The sequence below is a fragment of the Tursiops truncatus genome, chromosome 1 (assembly GCF_011762595.2).
Source record: "Tursiops truncatus isolate mTurTru1 chromosome 1, mTurTru1.mat.Y, whole genome shotgun sequence".
In the NCBI taxonomy this organism is placed as follows: Eukaryota; Metazoa; Chordata; class Mammalia; order Artiodactyla; family Delphinidae; genus Tursiops; species Tursiops truncatus.
The window spans coordinates 26,512,886-26,535,916 of NC_047034.1; the positions used below are offsets into that span (position 1 = coordinate 26,512,886).

At 35.0% G+C, this 23,031-nt stretch overlaps 1 protein-coding gene across 1 annotated transcript in view; it reads right to left on the reverse strand.

Annotated features, from left to right (window-relative positions):
* CATSPERE (catsper channel auxiliary subunit epsilon) overlaps window positions 1-23,031 on the reverse strand; it is a 239,501-nt gene that overhangs the window by 161,125 nt on the left and 55,345 nt on the right. Inside the window, exons 7-8 of the mRNA XM_019920606.3 lie at window positions 22,509-22,586; window positions 3,745-3,851 (exon numbers count right to left, since the gene is read on the reverse strand). Coding sequence (XP_019776165.3) covers window positions 3,745-3,851; window positions 22,509-22,586 — 185 coding nt within the window. The remainder of the gene's footprint in view (window positions 1-3,744; window positions 3,852-22,508; window positions 22,587-23,031) is intronic.

Consider the following 23,031-nt stretch of genomic DNA (forward strand, 5'->3'; position numbering starts at 1 on the left):
AGTAATAACCTTAAATGTGAGAGGACTAAGCAGACCAGTGAAATGTCAGAGACTAGGTAACAAAAGAAGATACAACTATATGCTGTCTATAGGAGATGCATTTTAGATTCTAAAATACAAATAGGTTGGGAAAAAAAGGATGAGAAAAATATATCATGCAAAGGAGTGGATATACTAATATCAGACAAAATACATTTTAAAACAAAATTAAAAGTTCCAAAAATAAAGAGGGACATTTTATAATGTTGAATGGTCTGTCCATCAGGGAAGTATAACGATTATAAATGTATTCATCTGACAACAGAGACATAAAATACGTGATGCAAAACCTGACAGAAAAAAGGGAGAAAGAAATAATTCAACAATAATAGTTGTAGACTTTGATATACCACTTTCAATAATGGGTAAAACAACAAGCAGAAGATCAACAAGGAAACAGAAGACATGAATAACACTATAAGCCAGCTAGACCTAACAGACGTCTATAGAACACTCCACCCAACAACAGAAAACTAAAAATTCTTCATAAGTGTACATGGAAAGTTCTCCAGGACAGACCACATGTAAGGCCATAAAATAAACCTCAATATATTTAAAAGGATTGAAATCATATAAAGTATTTTCTCTGACCACAAAGAAGTGAAATTAGATACCATATGATCCAGAAATTTAACTCTTAGGTATATATGCAAGAGAAATGAAAAATGTCCACACAAAACTTGTATATAAATGTTCATAGCAGCACTATTCATAATAGACCCAAAGCAGAAGCAACTGAAATGTTCAGAAACTAAAGAATGAATAAATGAAATGTTGGTATACCTATAAAATGGAGTATTACTTGGCAATAAAAAGAAATGAAATACATTTGGCCTTTGCACAATGCAGGGGTCAGGGTGCTGCCTCCCCTACCACCCATCTCCTCCAACAGTCAAAAGTCTGTGTATAACTTTACAGTTGGCTCTCCATACACTTAGTTCCACATTCGTGGGTTCAACCAACTGTAGATTGTGTAGTACTGTAGTACATATGTATTGAAAAAAAAGATCTGTGTATAAGTGGACCTGTGTAGTTTAAACCCTTGTTGTTCAAGGGTCAACTGTACTGCTATATGCTACAACATGGATGAACCTTAAAAACATTATGCTAACAGAAAGAAGCCAGTCACAAAACAACATATATTGTATGATCCTCTTGATATGAAACAATCCAGAATAAGCAAACCACAGAGACAGAAAATAGATTAGCAGTGTTAAGGGCTGGGGGAGGAGGGAATGGGGTTTCTTTTTGGGTTGATAAAGATGTTCTAGAATTAGATAGTGGTTGCACAACTCTGTGAATATCCTAAAAATCATTGAATTGTACACTTTAAAAGGGTGAATTGTGTAGTATATGAATTATATCTCAATAAAGCTGTTAAAAATAGAGAAGAAACAAATGGTACCAATAACCTTCCTACCTGCCTGCTAAATGAGACAAGGCCTTTGGCTTGGTTTTATAGCAACTGCTTCTCCTCCCTCCCTAACACCCAAAGTTTTATAAGATCAGCAGGAATTTCAGCTCCAGATTAATATTTTATCTCTCTAAATGGCACCCTCTACTTTAACCATGAATTGAACTTCTTTGCATCTCCTAGAATGCATCTGCTTTCTTAGGTCTCTGTTTGAAGGCCCTCTTATGTGTTGCCCTGCTCTTTGAAAGCTTCCTCCAATTGGCTCACTTTTATTTCTTTTCAATAGTGCAGATGTCACCTCTTTAGGAACGTCCTCCCTGAGGCTTAGTTAGTGCACCCTCGAAGCCTTAGTTTCTGTACCATCTATATATTTCACTTCACCCTGGGCTCACTTCTATCATAGCATCTATTTGTTTACTTGTCTCCCCCACTAAACTATAATGTCAATGACTGCAAGTATTGTATCTTTTAGTTATAAGCACCTTGCCCTGTGCCTAGGTGCTCAATAGATTAAGAAAGCCTGTCTAGCCGTATGTAAATCAATGAAATTAAAACAAATACTCACACCATACATAAAAATAAACTCAAAATGGCTTGAAGACTTAAATATAAGATATAACACCATAAAACTCTTAGATGAGAACATAGGCAAAATATTCTCTGACATAAATTGTACCAATGTTTTCTTAGGTTAGTTTCCCAAGGTAGTAGAAATAAAAGCAAAAATAAACAAATGGGACCTAATCAAACTTACAAGCTTTTGTATAGTAAAGGAAACCATAAACAAAATGAAAAGACCACATGCGGACTGGGAGAAAATATTTGCAAATGATGTGACTTACAAGGGATCAATGTGCAAAATATACAAACAGCTCATATAACTCAATACCAAAAAAAAAAAAAAGCAATTGAAAAATGGTCAGAAGATCTTCTCCAAGGAAGATATACAGATGGCCAACAGGCCCATGTAAAGATGCTCATCATCACTAATCATTAGAGAAATGCAAATCAAAACTATAATGAGGTACCACCTCACACCAGTCAGAATGGCCATCATTAAAAAGTCTACAAATAATAAATGCTGGAGAGGGTGTGGAGAAAAGGGAACCTTCCTGCACTGTTGGTGGGAATGTAAATTGGTGCAGCCACTATGGAAAGCAGTATGGAGGTTCCTCAGAAAACTAAAAATAGCGTTTCCATATGACACTGCAATCCTACTACTGGGCATATATCTGGACAAAACTATAATTTGAAAAGATTCATGCACCCCAATGTTCATTGCAGCACTATTTATAATAGCCAAGACACAGAAACAACCTAAGTGTCCATTGACAGATGAATGGATAAGAAGATGTGGTATTTATAAACAATAAAATATTACACAGCCATAAAAAAGAATGAAACAATGCCATTTGCAGCTACATGGATGGACTTAGAGATTATCATACTAAGTGAAGGAAATCAGAAAGAGAAAGACAAATACCATATGATATCACTTATATGTGGAATCTAAAATATGACACAAATGAACTTATCTACAAAACAGAAACAGACTTACAGACAGAGAACAGACTTGTGGTTGCCAAGGGAGAGGGGGAGTGGGGGAGGGATGGATTGGGAGATTGGGATTAGCATATGCAAACTATTATATATATGATGGATAAAAAACAAGGTCCTGCTGTGTAGCACAGGGAACTATATTCAATATCCTGTGATAAATCATAATGGAAAAGGATATAAAAAAGAATGTATATATGTATATGTATAACTGAATCACTTTGCTCTATGTAGAAATTAGCACAACGTTGTAAATCAACTATACTTCAATAAAATAAATTTTTAAAAAATGTTTGTCTAAACCCCATGATCACCTACTAACTTTAACAGTAACAGATTTTACTTCTCAGGGGTGTGTGACAGCACGTAAACCTGTGCACTGATGGTGGTAATGATCGTGATATCAGTCATATCACTGTGGCTCACTTTAAAGAACCAGCAGGAAACATTTTGAGATATTGCTAGGATTTGCCACTATCCTGAATGAGACTCTTGCATTGACCTTTAGCTATTAATACAAATTGTGAAACTATTGGAGTGTGACTGGTATTTTCTGAGTTGGTAACTATTTCTGATTATCACAATTTTAACGTGTTCAAAGAAGCTACTTGGAAATTACATATAAGATATTCCATGAAATTCCACTAGAGTTTTTAAATTTCTTGAGGTCTCTGATAATTATTTTACTTAATTTTAAACATAAATTTTATATCTGAAATTTAAAAATTAAATACCCATTCTTCATTTTTCTATGTGGAAAATAAACTTTTCTCCTCAGAACTGTATATATGGCAGGCTTCTGTCCCAAAGTGGCCAGCTGTTTGCTAAGTATTATGGAATTCTGCAAAAGAAAAAAAATTCCTCTTTTTAATCTTTTCAGAGCCAAAATTATTCGGAAATTACATCATGATATACTGAATTTATTATTTTAGTTAAGACATTGTTTATATTTATAAATTTACCACATTTTCAAGATTCAGCTTTGGTTTTTTCCCTACTATATAGCCTCCTCCCTATTAGAACCTTATGAATGATAAATGTCATAATTTCCAACATGTTGAAAACACTATGCACAATCAGAATCCTGAATAAACTGATATTATGGAGGCTCTTAAATAAATACACTTAGTTTTTAAATTTTATTTATTTATTTTCTTTTAACATCTTTATTGGAGTATAACTGCTTTACATTGTTGTGTTAGTTGCTGCTGTATAACAAAGTGAATCAGCTATATGTATGCATACATCCTCATATACCCTCTCTCTTGCGTCTCCCTCCTGCACTCCCTTTCCTACCCCTCTAGATGGTCACAAAGCACCGAGCTGATCTCCGTGTGCTAAGCAGCTGCTTCCCACTAGCTATCTATTTTACAGTTGGTAGTGTATATATGTCAATGCTACTCTCTCACTTCGCCCAGCTTACACGTCCCCCTCCCCATGTCCTCAAGTCCATTCTCTACGTCTGCATCTTTATTCCTGTCCAGCCAATACGTTCATCAGAACATTTTCTTTTCTTTTACATTCCATATATATGTGTTAGCATATGGTATCTGTTTTTCTCTTTCTGACTTACTTTACTTTGTATGACAGACTCTAGGTCCATCCACCTCACTACAAATAACTCAATTTCATTTCTTTTTATGGCTGAGTAATATTCCATTGTATATGTGTGCCATGTCTTCTTTATCCATTCATCTGTCAACGGACACTTAGGTTGCTTCCATGTCCTGGTTATTGCAAATAGTGCTACAATGAACATTGTGGTACATGACTTTTTTTGAATTATGGTTTTCTCAGGTTATATGCCCAGAAGTGGGATTGCTGAGTCATATGGTAGTTATATTTTTAGATTTTTAAGGAACCTCCACACGGTCCTCCATAATGGCTGTATCAATTTACATTCCCACCAACAGTGCAAGAGGGTTCCCTTTTCTCCACACCCTCTCCACCATTTATTGTTTCTAGATTTTTTGATGATGGCCATTCTGACTGGTGTGAGGTGATACCTCATTGCAGTTTTGATTTGAATTTCTCTAATGATTAGTGGTGTTGAACATCCTTTCAAGTGTTTGTTGGCAATCTGTATATCTTCTTTGGAGAAATGTCTATTTGTGTCTTCTGCCCATTTTTGGATTGGGTTTTTGGTTTTTTTAAAATTGAGCAGCATGAGCTGCTTGTATATTTTGTAGATTAATCCTTTGTCAGTTGCTTCATTTGCAAATATTTTCTCCCATTATGAGGTCTGTCTTTTCATCTTGTTTATGGTTTCTCTTGCTGTGCAAAAGCTTTTAAGATTCATTAGGTCCCATTTGTTTATTTCCATTTTTCTAGGAGGTGGGTCAAACAGGATCTTGCTGTGATTAATGTCATAGAGTGTTCTGCCTATGTTTTCCACTAAGAGTTTAATAGTGTCTGGCCTTATATTTAGGTTTTCAATCCATTTTGAGTTTATTTTTGTGTATGGTGATAGGGAGTGTTCCAATTTCATTCTTTTACATGTAGCTGTCCAGAATTCCAAGCATTCTTTGCTCCATTCTATATTCTTGCCTCCTTTATCAAAGAAAAGGTGACCATATGTGCGTGGGTTTATCTCTGGGCTTTCTATTCTGTTCCATTGATCTATATTTCTCTTTTTGTGCCAGTACCATACTGTCTTGATTACTGTAGCTTTGTAGTATAGTCTGAAGTCAGGGAGCCAGATTCCTCTAGCTCCATTTTTATTTCTCAAGACTGTTTTGGCTATTGCGGGTCTTTTGTGTTTCCATACAAATTGTGAAATTTTTTGTTCTAGCTCTGTGAAAAATGCCATACGTAATTTGATGGGGGTTGCAATGAATCTGTATATTGTTTTGGGTAGTAGAGTCATTTTCACAGTATTGATTCTTCCAATCCAAGAACATGGTATATCTCTCCATCTGTTTGTATCATATTTAATTTCTTTCACCAGTGCCTTATGTATCATATTTAATTTCTTTCATCAGTGTCTTATCCTTTTCTGCATACAGGTCTTTTGTCTCCTTAGGTAGGTGTCCTCCTAGGTATATTATTCTTTTTGTTGCAATGGTAACTGGGAGTGTTTCCTTAATTTCTGTTTCAGATTTTCATCATTAGTGTATAGGAATGCAAGAGATTTCTGTGCATTAATTTTGTATCCTGCTACTTTACCAAATTCATTGATTAGCTCTAGAGTTGTCTGGTACATCTTAAGATTCTCTATGTATAGTATCATGTCATCTGCAAACACTGACAGTTTTACTTCTTTTCTGATTTGGATTCCTTTTATTTCTTTTTCTTCTCTGATTGCTGTGGCTAAAACTTCCAAAACTATGTTGAATAATAGGGGTGAGAGTGGGCAACCTTGTCTTCTTCCTGATCTTAGTGGAAATGGTTTCAGTTTTTCACCATTGAGAACGATGTTGGCTGTGGGTTTGTAATATATGGCCTTTATTATGTTGAGGTAAGTTCCCTTTACGGCGACTTTCTGGAGAGTTTTTATCATAAATCGTTGTTGAATGTCAACAAAAGCTTTTTCTGCATCTATTGAGATGATCATATGGCTTTTCTCCTTCAGTTTGTTAATATGATTTATCACGTTGGTTATTTTGCGTATATTAAAGAATACTTGCATTCCTGGGATAAACCCCATTTGATCATGGTGTATGATCCTTTTAATGTGCTGTTGGATTCTGTTTGCTAGTATTTTGTTGAGGGTTTTGCATCTATTTTCATTAGTAATATTGGCCTGTAGTTTTCTTTTTTTGTGACATCTTTGTCTGGTTATGATATCAGGGTGATGGTGGCCTCATAGAATGAGTTTTGGAGTGTTCCTCCCTCTGCTATATTTTGGAAGAGTTTGAGAAGGATAGGTGTTAGCTCTTCTCTAAATGTTTGATAGAATTCACCTGTGAATCCATCTGGTCCTGGGTTTTTGTTTGTTGGAAGATTTTTAATCACAGTTCCAATTTCAGTGCTTGTGATTGGTCTGTTTATATTTTCTATTTCTTCCTGGTTCAGTTTCGGAAGGTTATGCTTTTCTAAGAATGTGTCCATTTCTTTCAGGCTGTCCATTTCATTGGCATATAGTTGCTTGTAGTAATCTCTCATGATCCTTTGTATTTCTCCAGTGTCAGTTGCTACTTCTTCTTTTTCATTTCTAATTCTGTTGATTTGAGTCTTCTCCTTTTTTTTCTTGATGAGTCTGGCTAATGGTTTACCAATTTTGTTTAGTTTCTCAAAGAACCAGCTTTTAATTTTATTGATCTTTGCTATTATTTCCTTCATTTCTTTTTCATTTATTTCTGACCTGATCTTTATGATTTCTTTCCTTCTGCTAACTTTGTTTTTTTGTTCTCCTTTCTCTAAGTGCTTTAGGTGTAAGGTTAGGTTGTTTATTTCTCTTGTATCTTGAGATAGGAATGTATTACTATAAACTTCCCCCGTAGAATTGCTTTTGCTGCATTCCATAGGTTTTGGGTCATCATTTTTCATTGCCATTTGTTTCTACGTATTTTTTGATTTCCTCTTTGATTTCTTCAGTGATATCTTGGTCATTTAATAGCATATTATTTAGCCTCCATGTGTTTGTATTTATTACAGTCTTTTTCCTGTGATATGTGGTCTCATAGTGTTGTGGTCTAAAAAGATACTTGATACGATTTCAATTTTCCTAAAGTAACTGAGGCTTGATTTGTGACCGAAGATATGATCTATCATGGAGAATGTTCCATAAGTACTTGAGAAGAAAGTGTATTCTGTTGTTTTTGGATGGAATGTCCTATAAATATCAATTAAGTCCATCTTGTTTAATGTATCATTTAAAGCTTGTGTTTCCTTATTTATTTTCATTTTGGTTGATCTGTCCATTGGTGAAATTGGGGTGTTAAAGTCCCCTACTATTATTGTGTTACTGTCGATTTCCTCCTTTATGGCTGCTAGCATTTGCCTTATGTATTGAGGTGCTCCTATGTTGGAGCACCTCATTGCTGCAGGAATTGTTATATCTTCTTCTTGGACTGACCCCTTGATCATTATCTAGTGTCCTTCTTTGTCTCTTGTAATAGTCTTTATTTTAAAGTGTACTTTGTCTGATATGAGTGTTGCTACTGCAGCTTTCTTTTGATTTCCATTTGCATGGAATATCTTTTTCCATTCCCTCACTTTCAGTCTGTATGTGTTTCTAGGTCTGAAGTGGGTCTCTTGTAGACAGCATATATACGGGTCTTGTTTTTGTATCATTTCAGCCATTACATTACATTTAAGGTAGATATCAATATGTGTGTTCCTATTACCATTTTCTTAATTGTTTTGGGTTTGTTATTGTAGATCTTTTACTTCTCTTCTGTTTCCTGCCTAGGGAAGTTCCTTTAGCATTTTTTGTAAAGCTGGTTTGGTGGTGATGAATTCTCTTAGCTTTTGCTTGTCTGTAAAGCTTTTGATTTCTCCATCGAATCTGAATGAGATCCTTGCTGGGTTTCCCTTTCATCACTTTAAATATGTCCTGCTACTCCCTTCTGGTTTTCAGAGCTTCTGCTGAAAGATCAGCTGTTAACCTTAGGGGATTCCCTTGTATGTTATTTGTTGCTTTTCCACTGCTGCTTGTAATACTTTGTATTTAATTTTTGATAGTTTGATTAATATGTGTCTTGGCATGTCTCTCCTTGGATTTATCCTGTATGGGACTCTCTGTGCTTCCTGGACTTGGTTGACTATTTACTTTCCCATGTTAGGGAAGTTTTCAACTATAATCTCTTCTAATATTTGCTCAGACTGTTTCTTGTTTTCTTCTTCTGGGACCCCTATAATTCGAATGTTGTTGTGTTTAATGTTATCCAAGATGTCTGTGAGACTGTCCTCAATTCTTTTCATTCTTTTTTCTTTATTCTGCTCTCTGGTAGTTATTTCTACTATTTTATCTTCCAGATCACTTATCCGTTCTTCTGCCTCAGTTATTCTGCTATTGATTCCTTCTAGAGAATTTTTAATTTCATTTATTGTTGTTGTTCATCATTGTTTGCTCTGTAGTTCTTCTAGGTCTTTGTTAAACGTTTCTTGTATTTTCTCCATTCTATTTCCAATTTTTCGATCATCTTTACTATCTCTACTCTGAATTTTTTTTCAGGTAGACTGCCTATTTCCTCTTCATTTGTTTGGTCTGGTGGGTTTTTACCTTGCTCCTTCATCTGCTGCATATTTATCTGTTTTCTCATTTTGCTTAACTTACTGTGTGTGGGGTCCCCTTTTCGCAGGCTGTAGGTTTGTAGTACCCTTTGTTTTTGGTGTCTGCCCCCAGTGGGTAAGGTTGGTTCCATGGGCTGTGCAGACTTCCTGGTGGAGGCGACTGGTGCCTGTATTTTGGTGGAGGAGGCTGGATCTTGTCTTTCTGGTGGGCAGTATCACGTCCAGTGGTGCGTATTGGGGCGTCTGTAAATTTATTATGGTTTTAGGCAGCCTCTCTCCTAATGGGTGGGGTTGTGTTCTTGTCTTGCTAGTTGTTTGTCATGGGGTGTCCAGCACTGGAGCCTGCTGGTCTTTGAGTGGAGCTGGGTCTTAGCGTTGAGACGCAGATGTCTGGGAGCACTCTTGCTGATTGATATTACATGGTGCTGGGAGGTCTCTGGTGGTCCAATGTCCTGAACTTGGCTCTTCCACCTCAGAGGCTCAGCCCTGACACCCAGCTGAAACACCAAGACCCTCTCAGCCACATGGCTTTTAGGAAGTCTGAGGTTTTCTGCCAGTGTTCAGTCGGTGTTCTGTAGGAGTTGTTCCACATGTAGATGTATTTCTGATGTATTTGTGGGGAGGAAGGTGAGCTCCACGTCTACTCCTCTGCCATCTTGAATGTCCTCAATACCCTTAGTTTTAATGTCAATGTAATACAAAATGGAGTTTCTAAAACTGATCTGTTGGAATTATTTCTATATGAGCTTGACTTCAAAACAACATACACTTCAAGGTATATTTCAAATATATGTGGAGGCTCTAGGATAAATTATATTAGTATAAAGATAGATCTGACATGCTCCCTGTTTTTCTCATGAGATTTAAGGGGATGTTGAATTGACTGGAATTATTCCTAATAAAGTCTTTTTAGAATAGAGGCAACAGTTTCATTATGGGGAATCCCTAGAATAAAAAAATCAGATAATGAGGGCCAGTCTAGAGTCCTCCAATAATGCTCCTGTTTAATTTCCTAGAAATATGTCAACCACCCACAAAGGAAAATTTGAGATTGCTGTAATGATTACCAGTACGTGTGTATTTATTGGGACTGTGGGATTGCCTAATAGGAGGATTTAACCTATATTTTGAGAGTAGTAATGGTGGTCAGGGAAGGCTTCCTTGAAGAATACAAGTTTAATGATTTTGATAGAGAAAAATAGATTTGCCTGGTAAATACTTGATAAATAATAGATCAGTTAAATTTTGTTTCTAAAAATCTTATTCACTATTCAGAATTTTAAATACAACTATCCTTCATATACCTGCAAAGGAAAAGACTAAATGGAGCATTCTTAATGTAGCAAAGAATAAGATGGAAATAAAATACAACAAGCAACCTATACAGCAAGATGATAGAAAAAAGGATAGACTAAGATAAAGTTAAGATAATTATGCCAACAAGCTTAAGAACATATGTTTCTCCATTAATAGGGTAATTCATGGTCATTAAAGATGGTTTTATAAATATAGAAAAAAATTACCACAAAGAAATCATCAAAAGTATAAAAAACATATTTAGGATATTTTCTTAGGATTTACCAAATGTAGGTTACTGTTATGTATTCATGTTATATAACCTGAAGTCTATATATCATTTAAAATGACATTTTAAATGATAGCATAATATTCCATGTTAAATGACAGCATAATATTCCATTGAGTGAGTTATCATTACTTACTTAACACTCCCCTATTGGACATTTAGGTAGCTTTACTTTTTCACTTTTGTAAATATTATTGCCACGGACATTATCAGATACAGTCTTTTCTACATTAGCACTATTTCCTTTGATTAGATTCTTGAAAATGTGATTACTGGATCAAAAGTTATGAACACTTTAATAATTCTTCATATGAATTGAGCAAAATGATTTCTAAAAGGAATATGCCTATTTATTTTATTACTATTAATTATCATTAGCAGATTTCACTATCTAGTGCCCAACTTCTAATACTTTTTAGAAAAGTATTCTAGTTGTAACATCAATATATGTTTATACATGCTGCTAAATTTAATAAATATCTTTTAGTTTCTTAATTGATTTTTCAGCAGCATTTGAAACATTAGACTAATTTCCCCTTTTCAGGGAGTGTTTCTCTCTTACTTGACTTACAAGCACTTCAAACCAGTATGTCCAAAACTGAACTACTGCCTCGAGGCTCTGCCTCCCAAACCAGCATTTATAAATATGTGTTGAATAAATAGAGAGGAAAATAATCTCACCACCCAGAGGAGAGTAAAGCTCTCTCACAATTTGCACGGAATCTATTTTCATCCCTTCACTTTTCTCCTATGTGTGTCTTTAAATGTAAAGTGAGTTGCATGTTGACAGCATATTGCTGGATGTTTTTAAAAAAATCCATTCAGTCATTCTATGCCTTTTGATTGGGGGTTTAATCCATTTGAATTTAAGTACTTATTGATAAATAAGGTCTTCATATTGCCATTTTGTTAATTTTTTGGTCTGACTTGCAGTTGTGTTATTCTTCTCTTTCCCTATTGCTGTTTTCCTTGTTATTTGATGATTTTTGTAGTGCTTTTCTTTGATTTTTTCTCATCTTTTGTAATAATATATCTGATAGAAACTATATACTAGTTTTTTGTAACTTGAGGCTTACATAAAATATCTTACAGTTAAAACTATTTTAAGTTGATAGCAACTTCAATCACATAAATAAATTACACTTTTACTACCTGCCCCCTTTGTGTTCGTGTAGTCAGAGCTTACTTTTTTGTGTGTTATGCATCTATTAACAAATTTTTGTCTTTTAACTTTTACATTAGGGTTAAAAGTGATTCATGCACCACCATTACAGTGTTATATTGTTCTGTATTTGCCTATAAAATTACCCTTACCAGTGATAGATCACATGTGAGGTCATAAAATAATTTTTAAGTCTTAAAAATTTAAGAAGATGAAAATCATTCTGGGGCCTTCCCTGGTGGCACAGTGGTTGAGAATCTGCCTGCCAATGCAGGGGACACGGGTTCGGGCCCTGGTCTGGGAAGATCCTACATGCCGTGGAACAACTAGGTCCGTGAGCCACAACTACTGAGCCTGCGCGTCTGGAGCCTGTGCTCCGCAACAAGATAGGCTGCAATAGTGAGAGGCCCATGCACCACAATGAAGAGTGGCCTCTGCTTGCCGCAACAAGATAAAGCCCTCGCACAGAAACGAAGACCCAACACAGCCAAAATAAACAAAGAAAAGTCCAAATTTATTAAAAACAAAAATCATTCCAAGTATCTTTTCCAACCACAATGGAATGAAACCAGAAATCAGTAATAGTTAGAAAATATGAATAATCACATACACATGCAAATTAAACTGCACAATCTTGAACAATAATTGGGTCAAAGAGGAAATCAAAGGAATTTTTTTAAATACCTCAAGACAAATGAAAACATAAACACAACATAACAGAATTTATGGGATGTATCAAAAGCAAGACTAAAAGGGAAGCAATAAATGCCTACATTAAAAAAAAAGATTTCAAATAAACAACCTAACTTTACACCTCAAAGAACTAGAGAAAGAGAAGCAAACTAAGCCTAAAGTGAGCAGAAGGAAAGAAATAATAAAGATCAGAGCAGAAACAAATCAAGTAGGGAATAGAAAAAAAACAACAAAACTAAGAAATGGCTTTTTGAAAAAATAAACAAAATTGACACATTCTTAACTAGGCTAAGAAAAAAGACAAAAGTCTCAAATAAATAAAATAAAAAATGAAAAAGAAGACATTACAACTGATACCACACAAATGCAAAGGCTCATAAGAGAAAAATGTGACCAATTACATACCAAAAAATTGTATAACCTAGAAGAAATGTACAGATTCCTACAAACATACAACCAACTAAGAATGAATCCTGAAAAAATAGAAAATGTGAACAGACTAATAATGAGTAAGAAGACCTAATCAGTAAGCAAAAATCTCCCAATAAAAACAACAACAGGGCTTCCCTGGTGGCACAGTGGTTGAGAGTCCACCTGCTGATGCAGGGGACACGGGTTCGTGCCCCGGTCCAGGAAGATCCCACATGCCATGGAGCGGCTGGGCCCGTGAGCCATGGCCACTGAGCCTGCGTGTCCGGAGCCTGTGCTCCGCAGCGGGAGAGGCCACAACAGTGAGAGGCCCGTATACCATAAAAAAAAAAAAAAGAAAACAACAACAACAAAACCTGGACTAGATAGTTTAACTGGTGAATTCTATCAAACATTTAAAGAATTAATACCAATACTTCTGAAACTCTTCCCAAAACTTGAGGTGGAGGGAACCCTTCCCAACTCATTTTATGAGGCCAGCATTACCTTGATACCAAAATCAGATAGGAACATTACAGGAAAGAAAACTTAAGGCCAATATCCCTGATGAATATAGATGTAAAAATTCTCAGCAACACACTAGCAAACCAAATTCAACAGCACACCAAGAGGATCATACACAATGATCAAGTGGGATTTATCCCTGGGTTGCAAGGATGGTTCAACATATACAAGTCAATAAATATGACAAATCACATTAATAGGATGAAAGACAAAAATCATTTGATCATCTCAATACACACAGAGAAAGCATTTGACAGAACACAACATCCTTTCTTGATACAAACGCTCAGTTGATTGGGTATAGAAGAAATCTACCTCAACATAATAAAAGCCATATATGATAAGCCCATAGCTATCATCATACTCAGTGGGGAAAGGTTAAAAACTTTTGCTTTAAGGTCAGGATGAAGACAAGGGTGCTCAACCTCACCACTCCTATTCCATGTAGTACTGGATGTCCTAGCCAGAATAACCAGGCAAGAAAAAAAAAAAAAGCATCCAAATTGAAAAGGAAATAAAAATGTCTTTGTAGATAACATGATCTTATATTTAGAAAATCCTAAGGAAGCCACCCAAAACTGTTAGAACTTGTCAGCAAATTCAGTAAAGTTGCAGGATACAAAATCAACATGCAGAAATCAGTTGCATTTCTATATACTAACATTGAGCTATTTGAAAAAGAAATAAAGGAAACAATCCCATTCACAATAGCATCAAAAAAATGAAGTACTTGGGGATAAATTTAACCAAGGAGGTGAAATATCTGTAAACAAAAAATTATAAGACTTTGATGAAATAAATTTAAGAAGACACAAATAAATGGAAAAATATCCCATGTTCATGGATCAGAAGAATTAATATTGTTAAAATGTCCCTGCTACTCAGAGCCATCTATAAATTCAATATAATTCCTATCAAAATCTCAATGGCATTTTTTCACAAGAGTAGAAAAAATAATCCTAAAATTTGTATGGAACCACAAAAGACTTCAAATAGCCAAGAAAATCCTGAGAAAGAAGAACAGAGCCAGAAGAAATCACACTTTCTGATTTCAAATTATAGTAATCAAAACAGTATGGTACTGGCATTAAAATAGACACACATAGCAAGGAACAGAATCAAGAGCAAAGAAATAAACACTTGCATATATGGTCAACTAATATTTGACAAGACAGCCAAGAATACTCAATAGGGAAAGGATAGTCTCTTCAATAAATGTTGCTGGAAAAAATTTATAATCATGTACACAAGAATGAAATTGGAACCCTACCTTATACCAACCACAAAAATTAACTTTAAATGGATTAGAAATTTAAACATAATACCTGAAACTGTAAAACTCCTAGAAGAAAATAGGGGAAAAGCTTTTTTGACATTGGTCTTGGCAATGATTTTTTGGATATGAATATGACACCAAAAGCACAAACAACAAAGGTGAAAATAAGTAAGTGGAACTACATCAAATTAAAAAACTTCTGCACAACAAAGAAATAATCAACAGAGTAAAAAGGCAACCTATGGAAAAGGAGAAAATATTTGCAAGTCATACATCTGATAAAGGGTTTATATGCAAAGTATGTAAGGAACATATACAACTCAACAGCAAAAAAAGAAAAAAATCTGATTGAAAAATGGGAAGAGGAATTAATAGGCATTTTCCTAAAGAAGACATACAAATGGCCAAAAGGTACATGAAAATGTGCTCAACATCACTAATTATAAGGGAAATGCAAGTCAAAACCACAGTAAGATAACATCTCACACCACTTAGGATGGCTATTATCAAAAAAACAAGAAAGAACAAATGTTGACAAGGATATGGAGAAAAGGGAACTCTTGTGCACTGTTGGTGGGAATGTAAGTTGGTACAGAAATTATGGAAAACAGTATGGAAGGTCCTAAAAAATTTAAAATAGAACTATCATATGATCCAACAATCCCAATTCTGGGTGCATATCCAAAGGAAAATAAAACAGGACATCTATCGAAGAGATACCTTCACTCTCATGCTTATTGCAGCATTATTTACAATAGCCAAGATATGGAAAAACCTAACTGTCCGTCAGTGGGTGATTGGATAAAGAAGATGTGATATGTAAAAATGTTAAGTGAAATAAGTCAGACAGAGAAAGACAAATACAGTATGATCTCACTTTCATGTGGAATCTAAAAATGCTGAATTCATAGAAACAGTAGAATGGTGGTTACAAGCGGCTGAGCAGTGGGTAAAATGGGGAGATACTGGTTAAAGGGTATAAACTTCCAATTATAAGATGAATAGGTTCTGGGGATCTAATTTATAGCATAGTGAAAATAGTTAACAATACTCTATGAAAGTACTTGAAAGGTGCTGAAAGAGTAGGTCTTAAATGTTCTTACCACAAAAAAGAAAATATAACTATGTGAGGTGATGGAGGTCTTAAAAACTCTACTATGGTAATCATTTCACAATATGTAAGTATATTAAATCAACACATGTATACTTTAAACTTACACAATGCTAAAGATCAATCATATTTCAATAAAGCTGAAAAAAGAAACCAACACTCATTAAAAACAAAACAAAACAAAACCCAACACCAAATTCATTGACTCTAAAATGGATAAAAAATGTGTGGTGTGTTGAAACAATGAATAACATACAGCAATGAAAATGAGCAAACTATAGGTATATATAACATGGATAAATCTTATATAATTATGATCAAAAATAGAAAGCAATATGCAGTGTATATAAAGCATGATTCAATTTATTTAAAGTAGAAAAACAAAAATAAAACCAACTAAACTGCATTGTTTAGGAATCATGTGGTAAACTAAAGAAAAAAGCAGAGCAATTATTATCACAAAATATTCAGAATAATGGTTACCTCCAGGGGAAGGGAAGGATTATGTCCATACAAGCACCTCTACTGTGGAGGGAGAAATTATGTTCATGGAGGTGGAAAATATGGGGACCTTCTGTACTATTGTTAATGTTTCATCACTTGATAGTAGTTATATGGTTATTTATTATTATTCACTAAACTGGATACTTAGCTTTTATGGTTTTTTCTTTATGATGTAATTCATAGTTAAAATGGTGAAGGAAAAAAACCTCAAATAAACTAAAACTCTGAGCCTTTTAATAGTTATTTAACCACATGTACAAATAAGTTATCCTGTACCCCATCCCTGAGTCACATGCTACTGCTGGTTCTCTTTTCCCTGGTGTGGGTGTTGGGGAAAGGGTAAGGCTCAGACAGGGATGTGAGACAGAAGTGGGTTGAGGTTCAAAGGTGAAATAAAGTACAGAAATGAGTTAAACATAAGGGATTATTTTGAGTTCAAAGTCAGGGACGGTTAAGGGTTAAGGAAGAGAATGAAGAATGGAAGCAGAGGTAGAATTAGGATGTGGGTGTCTATTAGGCACATTATCTATTGGTTGATAAAAGCCCAAACAGACAGTTTATATTTTGCCAGAGCTATTCTGTGGATGATTTATCAAAACTGCAGTATTACAATAATCCTTGCAAACTACTCATGTAACAAAAATCCTGATTTGGTCATGGCAGGCATCTTGGAGGCAATGATACCTGACTTGAGACTTAAAGATGACTAGATTAGGAAAGGGAATGGGCAGTTCCTGTGGAGAGAATGGCATAAGCAGAGACACAGACTCATGGAAGAGCAGAAGTGTAAAGGGAGACAGCAGAGTGCAGCTGCTGGAGACAGGACATGTGGAGAGCTAAGGCCAGAGAAGAGTGGCAGAGATGGGATACTCAGGGCTTTGTGTGCCATATTAATAGTCTAAGACTCAAGTCTATGCTGTTTGTCAGCTCAATATCAAAAAAACAACCTAATCAAAAAATGGGCAGAAGATTCAAATAGACATTTCTCCAAAGAAGATATACAGATGGCCAACAGGCACACGAAAAGAGGTCCAACATCTCTAATTATTAGAGAAATGCAAATCAAAACTACAATGAAATATTACCTCATACCACTCAGAATGGCCATCATTAAAAAGTCTACAAATAATAAATGTTGGAGAGGGTGTGAAGAAAAAGGAACCCTCCAACACTGTTGGTGGGAATGTAAATCAGTGCAGCCACTATGGAGAACAGTACAGGGGTTCCATAAAAAACTAAAAATAGAGTTACAATATGATCCAGCAATCCCACTCCTGGGTATATATCTGGGGAAAATTATAATTCAAAAAGATACATGAGAAAAAAACCACATTCACAGAAAGATAGACAAGATGAAAAGGCAGACGAAGGAACAAGATAAAACCCCGGAAAAACAACTAAATAAAGTGGAGCTAGGCAACCTTCCAGAAAAAGATTTCAGAATAATGATAGTGAAGCTGATCCAGGACCTTGGAAAAAGAATGGAGGCAAAGATTGAGAAGATGTACGAAATATTTAACAAAGAGCTAGAAGAATTAAAGAACAAACAAACAGAGATGAACAATACAATAACTGAACGAAAAATATACTAGAAGGAATCAATAGCAGAATAACTGAGGCAGAAGAATGGATAAGTGACCTGGAAGACAGAATGGTGGAATTCACTGCTGTGGAACAGAATAAAGAAAAAACAATGAAAAGGAATGAAGACAGCCTAAGAGATCTCTGGGACAACATTAAAGGCAACAACATTCGCATTATAGGGGTCCCAGAAGGAGAAGAGACAGAGAAAGGACCTGAGAAAATATTTGAAGAGATTATAGTCGAAAACTTCCCTAACATGGGAAAGGAAATAGCCACCTAAGTCCAGGAAGCGCAGCAAGTCCCATACAGGATAAACTCAAGGAGAAACATGCCGAGACACATAGTAATCAAATTGGCAAAAATTAAAGACAAAGAAAAATTATTGAAAGCATCAAGGGAAAACGACAAATAACATACAAGGGAACTCCCATAAGGTTAACAGCTGATTTCTCAGCAGAAACTCTACAAGCCAGAAAGGAGTGGCATGATATACTTAAAGTGATGAAAGGGAAGAACCTACAACCAAGATTACTCTACCCGGCAAGGATCTCATTCAGATTCAACGGAGAAATCAAAAGCTTTACAGACAAGCAAAAGCTAAGAGGATTCAGCACCACCACACCAGCTCTACAACAAATGCTAAAGGAACTTCTCTAAGTGGGAAACACAAGAGATGAAAAGGACCTACAAAAACAAACCCCAAACAATTATGAAAATGGTAATAGGAGCATACATATCAATAATTACCTTAAACGTGAATGGATTAAATGCTCCAACCAAAAGACCCAGGCTCACTGAATGGATACAAAAACAAGACCCATATATATGCTGTCTACAAGAGACCCACTTCAGACCTAGGGACACATACAGACTGAAAGTGAGGGGGTGGAAAAAGATATTCCATGCAAATGGAAATCAAAACAAAGCTGGAGTAGCAATACTCATATCAGATAAAATACACTTTAAAATAAAGAACGGGGCTTTCCTTGTGGCCCAGTGGTTGAGAGTCCACCTGCCGATGCACGGGACATGGGTTTGTGCCCCAGTCTGGGAAGATCCCACATGCCGTGGAGCACCTAGGCCCGTGAGCCATGGCCGCTGAGCCTGCATGTCTGGAGCCTGTGCTCCATAACGGGAGAGGCCACAACAGTGAGAGGCCCGTGTACCGCAAAAAAAAAAAAGGAAAATAAAGGAACGTTACAAGAGACAAGGAAGGATACTATGTAATGATCAAGGGATCAATCGAAGAAGATATAACAATTATAAATATATATGCACTCAAAATAGGAGCACCTCAATATATAAGGCAACTGCTAACAGCTATAAAAGAGGAAGTCAACAGTAACAATAGTGGGACACTTTAACAACTCACACTAATGGACAGATCATCCAAACAGAAAATTAATAAGGAAACACAAGCTTTAAAGGACACAATAGACCAGATAGATTTCATTGATATTTATAGGACATTGCATCCAAAAACAGCAGATTACACTTTATTCTCAAGAGTGCATGGAACATTCTCCAGGACAGATCACATCTTGGGGCACAAATCAAGCCTCAGTAAATTTAGGAAATGGAAATCATATCAAGCATCTTTTCTGACCACAGCACTATGAGAATAGAAATCAATTATAGGGAAAAAAGCCCGTAAAACCCACAAAGACATGGAGGCTAAACAATACATTACTAAATAACCAAGAGATCACTGAAGAAATCAAAAAGGAAATAAAAAAATACCTAGAGACAAATGACAATGAAAACATGACAATCTAAAACCTATGGGATTCAGCAAAAGCAGTTTTAAGAGGGAAGTTTATAGCAGTACAATCCTACGTCAAGAAACAACAAACATCTCAGTTAACAACCTAACCTTACACCTAAAGGAACTAGAGAAAGAAGAACAAACAAAACCCAAAGTTAGTAGAAGGAAAGAAATCATAAAGATCAGAGCAGAAATAAATGAAATAGAAACAAAGGAAACAACAGCAAAGATCAATAAAACTAAAAGCTGGTTCTTTGAGAAGATAAACAAAATTGATAAACCATTAGCCAGACTCATCAAGAAAAAGAGAGACGGGGCGTCCCTGGTGGTGCAGTGGTTGAGAGTCTGCCTGCCGATGCAGGGGACACGGGTTCGTGCCCTGGTCTGGGAGGATCCCACATGCTGCGGAGCGGCTGGGGCCGTGAGCCATGACCACTGAGCCTGCGCGTCCGGAGCCTGTGCTCCGCAACGGGAGAGGCCACAACAGTGAGAGGCCCGCGTACGGCAAAAAAAAAAAAAAAAAAAAAAGAGGGCGAGGACTCAAATCAATAAAATTAGAAATGAAAAAGGAGTAGTTACAACAGACACTGCAGCAATACAAAGCATCCTAAGAGACCACTACAAGCAACACTATGCCAATAAAATGGACAACCTGGAAGAAATGGACAAATTCTTAGAAAACTACAACCTTCCAAGACTGAACCAGGAAGAAATAGAAAATATGAACAGACCAGTCACAAGTAATGAAATTGAAACTGTGATTTAAAATCTTCCAACAAACAAAAGTCCAGGATCAGATGGCTTCACAGGTGAATTCCATTAAACATTTAGAGAAGAGCTAACACCCATCCTTCTCAAACTCTTCCAAAAAATTGCAGAGGAAGGAACACTCCCAAACTCATTCTATAAGGCCAGTATCACCCTGACACTAAAAACAAAGATACTACAAAAAGAGAATTTCAGACCAATATCACTGATGAATACAGATGCCAAAATCCTCAACAAAATACTAGTAAACAGAATCCAACAACATATTAAAAGGATCATACACCATGATCATGTGGGATTTATCCCAGTGATGCAAGGATTCTTCAATATACACAAATCAATCAATGTGATACACCATATTGACAAACTGAAGAAGAAAAACCATATGATCATCTCAATAGATGCAGAAAAAGCTTTTGACAAAATTCAACACCCATTTATGATAAAAACTCTCCAGAAAGTGGGCATAGAGGGAACCTACCTCAACATAAAAATATATATATATATATATATATATATATATATATATATATATATATACACGCACTCAAATATTCACAGCAGCACTATTTACAATAGCCAAGACATGGAAACAATGTAAGTGTCCATTGATAGATGAATGGATAAGAAGATTTGGTATTTATACACAATGGAATATTAGTCAGCCATAAAAAAGAATGAAATAATGCCATGTGCAGCAACATGGATGGACCTAGATATTATCATACTAAGTGAAGTAAGTCAAACAGAGAAAGAGAAATATCATATGCTACTGTTATATGTGAAATGTAAAAAAAATGATACACTGAACTTATACACAAAACAGAAATACTCACAGATATATAAAACCAACTTATGATTACCAAATGGAAATATATATATATATATATTTTTTAATCACTTTGCTGTACACCTGAAACTAACATAACATTGTAAATCAACTATATCTCAATAAAAATTTTATAAAAGGAAATTTACTTAATGTCTCTGAATTGTACTCATAAGAATGTTTAAAATGGTAGATTTTATATTATGTATACTTTTCCACAATAAAAATGTATAGATTAAAAGGATGAATAAATGCATGAATTGAGAAAAAAAAAGTCTATGTTGTTTGTAATGGAGAAATGTTTCAAGGAAATGACATGATCATGAATAAACATGGAAATTAAAAAGAAAAAAGTAAAGTATTAGGTATGATTATTTAGCATGAACTAAATAATGTTAAATTGTGCATATTTTCACTTAAAAGATTAGAAATTAAGTAAGAGTAATACTTAAAGTATTTAATTACCATTAATATATTTTATTCCCTCTAACGTTTATTGCCAAATAAAACAATTAATTGATTCATTGTCATTTTAATTTATCAGTCTATCTCTTGTGAATTTGATTACCATGAGGCATGACAGCATGCTACTAAAAAATCATATCTCAACTCATGAAGACATAAAGAATCCCATAAGAAACTAAAACTCATTTTACGTTTCTCTTCTATACATTATGATTGTAACAGAAGACAGAACTTGAATCTTGAAAGAGGTAAATTTGTAACAGATAAAAGAAAGGACTTATTTATTCACTGGGCTGCACTTTTAGGAAAATCATTAGTCTCAAGTGGTAAAGGATTCAATAAAGGACTAGACAGATTTTTGAAGGATGACTTCAACAAAGATGCTCAAGAAACATCTTTAAAGCATTTTAACGGTCAGCCTCTTTGTGAATAATGAAGTCATAGAAAATACGGAAGAATTCTAAAGAAAGATTTATAATTGTAGAAATCGAGCACAAGTTCAAAATCCCTATAATGACTAAACTAAATTTAATGGATAATTAAAATGTATCTAGTTCTAGGCTGTTTAATATAAATTATTCACAGCCCTTAAAAGAGAAATGTAGCATATTATTTTATCTAGGATAATAATAATGTTTCCACCTACTAGGGAAGGTTCATTTGCATTCCATAGCAATTCACTAGGGTCTGCGTTTTCTGGATCGTATATCCATATAATGATAACCTACGAAATAAAATGTGGTTGCATTTCTTGACACTTTGGACAAATTTTTAGTTGTGGCAAAACATAACCAAAAAATGTTTTTATTTGTTTTTAAAATTTTGAATATCTCAGTTTAAAATATCAAAAGTAATACGTGTTGTTTTTAACAAGAGAAACTGTCCAAAGAATTAATAACATCCTCTACACTCCTGAGGTAACTAATGTTAAAACTTTGTACGAATGTTTATATGTCTTTTTCTACACCCACAGACACAGCAGCCTCCCCACACACTCATACACTTTTTACAAAAATGAGATTACACTATTCATGTTATTTATAATGTGCTTTTGTCACTTAATACACCATAGCCATTTCAATAGATGTAGATCTAATTCTTTTTATTGTTTTCTTCTTAAATAGACAACTTATTTATTATAAAAATAAATTATATTAAAAATACAGTGA